This window comes from Thunnus maccoyii, chromosome 6 (genome assembly GCF_910596095.1).
Source record: "Thunnus maccoyii chromosome 6, fThuMac1.1, whole genome shotgun sequence".
In the NCBI taxonomy this organism is placed as follows: Eukaryota; Metazoa; Chordata; class Actinopteri; order Scombriformes; family Scombridae; genus Thunnus; species Thunnus maccoyii.
In genome coordinates, this window is record NC_056538.1 from 11,769,559 (window position 1) to 11,777,225 (window position 7,667).

A 7,667-nucleotide genomic window follows, 5' to 3' on the forward strand; every position below is an offset into this window, starting at 1 on the left:
TCTTATACTTTAAAGTTGACCTCCAGTCTGCATTTGTAGTACAATGTGTGCCTGTGTATATTGAAGTTAAGGGGAAAAGCTGCTGAAACAATTACAGTTAATAGGAAGAATATTCGAGGTTACACACATGTTTACAGTGCCTCTAGTGCCTTTAAGTCTCAGTTCACTGCAAACACATATTGATATACAGTATCAGCAGTGTGAGACTTACTCTGCTGAATTGCACTTTGTTTCTAAAATTGATCAAAAGTGTAATATAAAGCTAAAGATCAATATTTCTCAATCTGTTGGAGTAAATAACAGTTATGCAATTTGTTGTAATTAATGTAATTTTACTAATTCTGTTTATGTCCAACTTTTGAATGAATGTGATTGTATTATTATTCCAAGTATTTGCTTTTTAGATGCAGTTATGACACTAGATTTGCGAGGGTAAATATTTATACTGCACATTTTATACAAATCAAACACTGAAGTAGAAGCCAAAGGACATATTGAAACATGCATCATCTGGGTACATGTGGACTAGTTAGCTTTTTAGCAAAGCTGATTGACCTGTCAGCAATAAAAATGTGCTAAATGCCATTTTACTGTCTCTTGAGACGAGCGACAGCTTTATATGTAAAAGTCAATGATACAGTGCGTGAAGCATGGTCCTCTGCTGAGGCTGTGCTGCACAGTCTGAAGGAGAAATGTGTGCTGTTTGATTCTGTTCTTGTGATACAACTCAAACTGCACTAATATCTCAACCTGCCAAAATTTTAAGTCGTCAAATTGAAGGTACACTTGAATCTTTGAATGTTCACTTATTTAAAAGTGTATTTTTCTGTTCCAAAATTGTACTTGTGTTGTAAATAAAATAACTTGTGACCAAATCAAAGATATAATGGTTACTCAGGACCGAAACATCCTGTGAAATTGTTGTGCTTCAAGCTTGATGTGGTTTGTGAGTGACATCTTGTGTTGAGACATGGCACAACTCCATTTAATGGTTCATTTTATAACTTTTAATTAAATGGACATTTTCAGTCAAAATTATTCAGGCTAATTAAAGACCTTCTGTATCTCAAATACACAAAAATAAAACTGTAATACATAGAAAAGTATTTATGAAATAAGTTATGTTAGTGATACATACAGTATAATATTGAGACAGTGATATAAAAAAAGTATCTGCATGCTACAAAAAATTGTAAACACCAACATCTCAGACATTTCATCTTTGGTCCCGTCATCACTCATCTTGATGTTTCTGCAAACACACAAACATTTTTTTCATTGTTTCCTGTGAACGCCTGCATCACATTTTGTGTCTGAACATTATTCTACACAATTTGTGCTTTTGGAAACATCATAATCAAATATCATAAATATAAATATCATAATCAAGGCTAAACTTTGATAAATTGTCATGCAAACTGCCATGTTTTATAATTAAAAGCTAAACTTGAACAAAATCAGAATACTTTTTATTAATAGTTATATTACAGCTGTAGTTGCTGATGATTATTTTTCAATTTCTTAAAATGTTAAAAATGATAATCAACTTCCTGCAGATTAGCTAATTGATTAATCATTTCTGTACAGGATTACAGTATTATTTTACTTCAGAATGAAACCGAGCAATGCCTTGTAAAGTCCACTGGACATGACAAAGACCACCTCATCATAATGTCAATACTTTGATTACCTTTGAGTTGTCACACAAGTAAATAAATAGCAAGCACAAACTACAATATTAAAATATCAACTTGTATCAAGACTGTAAACCATACAGTAAGTATTATCACATCAAGTCAAGAAGTATTAACTTCTTATTGCATCTGCTCCTCCAAGCAGATTAAATCAAATGCTACAAATTATTTGCTCATACAATACATAGAAATTCTTAGTGTAGATTGGAGTCTGATTTAGTTTAACTGCCTTTACAAGTCCAACATTACCGTATGTTAGCTGTTGATTTTGCTGTTCTGAGTTTTTACCTTCATCTGACGGTGGATCCAGTCCAAGAAATGGGTGACGTTGCCATAAACACCTGGTTTGTTCTGCTCAGCACAGTGTTCTCCCCAAATACTGTCCCCAACAAGCCACCATACTCCATCCTTCAGGGACACCAGAGGGCTGCCACTGTCAGTCTGAAAAACAGTTCAGCACAGATTGAATGTTGGTGAGCTACACATTGTACATGATACATACTCGTGATTAAGAGCTTTACAGTAATTTTGAGGTGAAATTGAAAAACTAACAATATTTATTCAGTTTAAGAGACATTTAAGGTCTTTAAAGGTCCATAAAAACCCTTGTATACTTAGTCAGCTGCCTCCTCAGCGCCATTACTTTACATTCATTGACTGTATAAATGGTTTGTTATAAGTCATCAAATGAAACATAGTGCAGGTCTTGTTTGAATAAACATCAAAGTAAGTTGCATAAGAGCTTGGACATGCTTTGAATTCTTTCAAGAACAGAAACTATTTCTGTCACCAGAAAATATCTGTTATTATAAAGACCATTTGTTACTACTTATGTAAAGACCAACAAGTCTTTGTGTACATTGTGATCAGTTGAGTCTGTATTTAAAGCAAATACAGCAACACATTAACCCTGAAGGCAGTCACACTGGTGCTCACTACATGATAAAATAAACTGCACTTTGTGTTTTATGATATCAGTTAAAAAGAGTTTTTTATCGTGTCACCAGTCGTACGTGGCATGTGTCTGATCCTGCCCCCATCTCTCTGGTGCAGAGCATGTCCTGTGATATCCTGCCATTGTAGGCGATGGAGCTGTTGCAGTCTGAAGTATCTATGAGTGAGACCTGAGCCTCCATCAGGTGTGGAGAGCCAGAATCTGTCAGAGAGAGGCGCAGCAGATGGGAATGTCACTACTTCAAGACATTTTCAAAAAGTCATGTAAATTCCCACATGCTCTTTTACAATTAAACATCTCTTTAATGCAAGTATTTGTTCACATGCATTTCAAATTATATCAGGCAAACTATAAAGCAGGATTTAAAGCCTCAACCATGGCGCCCCCCAGTGTTACTTTTACAAAAGACACTTCGTCTTTTAAACACCTATTCCAGTTCAGTTTCTGTTATTCACTTGTGTTTTGTGCGTTTTCCACTGATGAAGCAGAATGTTAAAGTTGTGTTCACACCACATAACCACTTGTAACCATAAGTGTCTCACCTCCATTCACCGTGCGACCAAATCGTGATATCCAGCACTTTTGAGGAGCGGTGATGTTTAGACCAACATTTGGGAGGCACACTGGTCCACTATTACTGGAGGCTGGTAAAGAAAAGAAAATGACTGTTGTTATAAATCTACAAAAGGAACATTTGATCAACTAAAATGTTTCACTGTGCTCTGTGGACACTGAAGCAGACATTTATCAGCTGGTTTCCACAGAGTAAGAGATTAATGAGGAAAAGTGTTGTGTTTTGTATTACACAAAAATACTAAGGACAACCGTGTTTATCTAGATTCTTTGTCACTAAGAGACTTGATTTGAGTGCTGTATTGCTGAGTGTGGATGTGTTGACATGCTGCTCTTCTTCTGGGAAATCTTTTTATGTGCACCTGTCTTGTCCACAGGTTTGGAGAGCCTCATCAGAGCAATGTCATTCCTTCGAGTGAGGCCATTGTATCCTTCGTGGGCTATAATGTGGCTCACAGAGTAAGCAGGGTTAAACAGAGTGTCCAATGGATCCACAATCCCAGCATACACTGCCCAGTCTCCGGGGCTGGAGGCCCTGCAGAGAAGAGACACAGCAGAGAGTAGATTCAGGCAGAGCTCAGACTGTAACCACTGCTTTGAGAAGTGCAGTAAACAAACACTGACTTGGCCACACAGTGCGCTGCAGTGACTATCCAGTGGGGGGAAATGATTGCTCCTCCACAGTGGTGGGAGCCCGCAACCTGCAGGCTGACCTGCCACGGCCAGGCCCCGGGGGAGGCCAGCTGGCCCCTGGAGGCCCTGCTGGAGTTCACCCCACTTCCACAATCTGTGAAGAAGATTGCTGTTAGAGATTTCACAGCTAGTGAGTTTTCACAAGCAGATGTCAAAGTGTTGCCGTGTTGAAATGGCATCTGTACACTAATGTGACCTTTTTGTTCTTGACAGACAACAAAATGATACATTGTGAATAACACAATGTGTCCATTTATACTAATATCTGATTTGTTTGGGGGGGGGGGAACAGCTAAAATACATAAAATAAAACATAAACGTATTATTTTCAGATTACATAATGACATACCAGTACATCGCAATGTCACCACTCTGTTGTTGGGGCAGGTTTTACTGCAGACAGCGAAAAGAAGACATTTGAGATGGGATTAGGTTCATATTCATTTAATATTAGAGTCATTTCTGCTGGCTCAGTATTACCAGTTCACTAACCTGAGGATCACTTGTTGCAATATGGGAGCCTCAGGGTTGAAATCAGACTTCACCATCAAGAATCCATCACTAGAATCAGCCTCCTGCTGGCCTGATTTAAAATATGTGCTCCTGTCAAACCACATGATTGAAAACACAATTTAAACACATAAATCATTCACACAAGCAGAGGACACACAGTCTGTGTTTGATCCAGTGAAACAGCTGAACATCTTACCTGCTGTATCCAATGTGCTGGCAGCTTGCTTTCCCCTTCTGGTCCGTCCAGCTGTGAGAACAAACATTCCTCCAGGTTTTAGTCTGAGACGTGTAAATCTGGAGCAGGAAACTGGAACCATGAAGCCTCACTGACAAAGCAAACGCAGACGATCACTTGACATTTTGCTACATGTGGAAAGTAGGTGAAGTCGGTGGGCAACTGGTGCAAAGACATGTCAAGTAACACAAATAACTGACAACACATCTTTTTTCACAAACTCCAACCATTTTTTATAACAAACATGAAACTAACACTTCACATTTACATTATGTGGAACTACAAGGTAGCCATGAACAGCTGTGTGTGTAATGATTGAACAGAACAATGTTTATGTAATATCCTTCAATTTTAGATTTCTGAGAGTAAAGTCATATTATATCAATGTGTTACATTTAGCTGTAAAAGACTGTGCTTCATGAAAGTGGATGATGAGACTTCAGGATTTTCAGATGTGTTTTGTCATGTACTTTGGCCCTGAATGAGGCTGTTTACCACAGTTAGCTTCATCCTGGCCTGCTGGACAATCCGTCACCCCGTCACACCACTGGGACTCCCACACACAGCCCCCATCGCCACACTGCAGCCCGTGTATACAGGACGAGGAAACTGAGAGATAAGAGAGGACCTGGGTGTAAATATATATATATAGTTAAGTCTATATGTTTGTGTTCGAGGTTCAGTAGGAATAAATCCTGCGCTCACAGTAATAACCGAGGAGGATTCCAGCCAGCAGCAAGAGGAGCAGCAGGCAGATCACAGCGGCCACAGTGAACTTCACACACCTCTGTTTTACACCTGAGAGGACAACACACACACACACACTGTGACTGTAGGCCAGCTGGCCCCTGGAGGCCCTGCTGGAGTTCACCCCACTTCCACAATCTGTGAAGAAGATTGCTGTTAGAGATTTCACAGCTAGTGAGTTTTCACAAGCAGATGTCAAAGTGTTGCCGTGTTGAAATGGCATCTGTACACTAATGTGACCTTTTTGTTCTTGACAGACAACAAAATGATACATTGTGAATAACACAATGTGTCCATTTATACTAATATCTGATTTGTTTGGGGGGGGGGGGAACAGCTAAAATACATAAAATAAAACATAAACGTATTATTTTCAGATTACATAATGACATACCAGTACATCGCAATGTCACCACTCTGTTGTTGGGGCAGGTTTTACTGCAGACAGCGAAAAGAAGACATTTGAGATGGGATTAGGTTCATATTCATTTAATATTAGAGTCATTTCTGCTGGCTCAGTATTACCAGTTCACTAACCTGAGGATCACTTGTTGCAATATGGGAGCCTCAGGGTTGAAATCAGACTTCACCATCAAGAATCCATCACTAGAATCAGCCTCCTGCTGGCCTGATTTAAAATATGTGCTCCTGTCAAACCACATGATTGAAAACACAATTTAAACACATAAATCATTCACACAAGCAGAGGACACACAGTCTGTGTTTGATCCAGTGAAACAGCTGAACATCTTACCTGCTGTATCCAATGTGCTGGCAGCTTGCTTTCCCCTTCTGGTCCGTCCAGCTGTGAGAACAAACATTCCTCCAGGTTTTAGTCTGAGACGTGTAAATCTGGAGCAGGAAACTGGAACCATGAAGCCTCACTGACAAAGCAAACGCAGACGATCACTTGACATTTTGCTACATGTGGAAAGTAGGTGAAGTCGGTGGGCAACTGGTGCAAAGACATGTCAAGTAACACAAATAACTGACAACACATCTTTTTTCACAAACTCCAACCATTTTTTATAACAAACATGAAACTAACACTTCACATTTACATTATGTGGAACTACAAGGTAGCCATGAACAGCTGTGTGTGTAATGATTGAACAGAACAATGTTTATGTAATATCCTTCAATTTTAGATTTCTGAGAGTAAAGTCATATTATATCAATGTGTTACATTTAGCTGTAAAAGACTGTGCTTCATGAAAGTGGATGATGAGACTTCAGGATTTTCAGATGTGTTTTGTCATGTACTTTGGCCCTGAATGAGGCTGTTTACCACAGTTAGCTTCATCCTGGCCTGCTGGACAATCCGTCACCCCGTCACACCACTGGGACTCCCACACACAGCCCCCATCGCCACACTGCAGCCCGTGTATACAGGACGAGGAAACTGAGAGATAAGAGAGGACCTGGGTGTAAATATATATATATAGTTAAGTCTATATGTTTGTGTTCGAGGTTCAGTAGGAATAAATCCTGCGCTCACAGTAATAACCGAGGAGGATTCCAGCCAGCAGCAAGAGGAGCAGCAGGCAGATCACAGCGGCCACAGTGAACTTCACACACCTCTGTTTTACACCTGAGAGGACAACACACACACACACACTGTGACTGTAGACCTGATTAGACTCAGCTTACACACTTTTAAAATGTGTTTAAATTGCACCGTTTAAATCTTATTCTAATTATATAAAAACATCTGTATTTTTGGCTTTTATTGTATACTGCAGTATTACACTAACAATTACATTAAAATACATACAATACTATGGATATATAATCATACAGTATATAGAACAATGGCCGTCCTTAATATGGAAAGTTTATCCACATTTTTACTGTATATTTGATTATATTTGGATTATCTGTTGTTAATTTATCTAAAAAGTTCTATACCTACCGACATTTAGTTATGAGTTTGTTGTTTTTTTTAACCCAAACAAAATGGTCAATTTTCATCTGGTACATCTATATAAACATAAAAATATACTGTATAATCTTACTATAACTGTAATTAATTAAACCTCTTGGTTTGTTAGTATTTTGCTATGATAATAAAAAGGAGACTGGGGTACCTTTGTGTTTGGGTATGGAGTGTGTGATCTCAGGTGGAGGCTTCGGGGCCTGATGGTGAACATACTGAGGCTTGACATCTGGTCTGCTGAGTGGAGGAAGTTTCCTCCTCTCACCGTCCTCATGAATGAAAGAAACACCTGAATCCAGATACTGAAGGTAAAGTGTATAA

General features: G+C 38.9%; 1 protein-coding gene and 1 long non-coding RNA gene across 2 annotated transcripts; both read right to left on the bottom strand.

Annotated features, from left to right (window-relative positions):
* Positions 1-562: 562 nt before the first annotated feature.
* On the bottom strand, positions 563-4,532 carry LOC121898935 (transmembrane protease serine 2-like). The gene is made up of 8 exons (XM_042414467.1): positions 4,408-4,532; positions 4,265-4,308; positions 3,847-4,009; positions 3,585-3,757; positions 3,192-3,293; positions 2,708-2,850; positions 1,983-2,135; positions 563-1,252 (listed from the first exon to the last, which is right to left on the bottom strand). Exons 1-8 carry the CDS (start codon positions 4,530-4,532, stop codon positions 1,235-1,237), a joined length of 921 nt encoding a protein of 306 aa, XP_042270401.1. The 3' UTR covers positions 563-1,234.
* Positions 4,533-5,498: 966 nt separating this feature from the next.
* On the bottom strand, positions 5,499-6,031 carry LOC121899306. Its single transcript, XR_006096676.1, has 3 exons — positions 5,948-6,031; positions 5,805-5,848; positions 5,499-5,548 (listed from the first exon to the last, which is right to left on the bottom strand). It is a non-coding gene; the product is annotated as an uncharacterized LOC121899306 (long non-coding RNA).
* Positions 6,032-7,667: the final 1,636 nt, after the last annotated feature.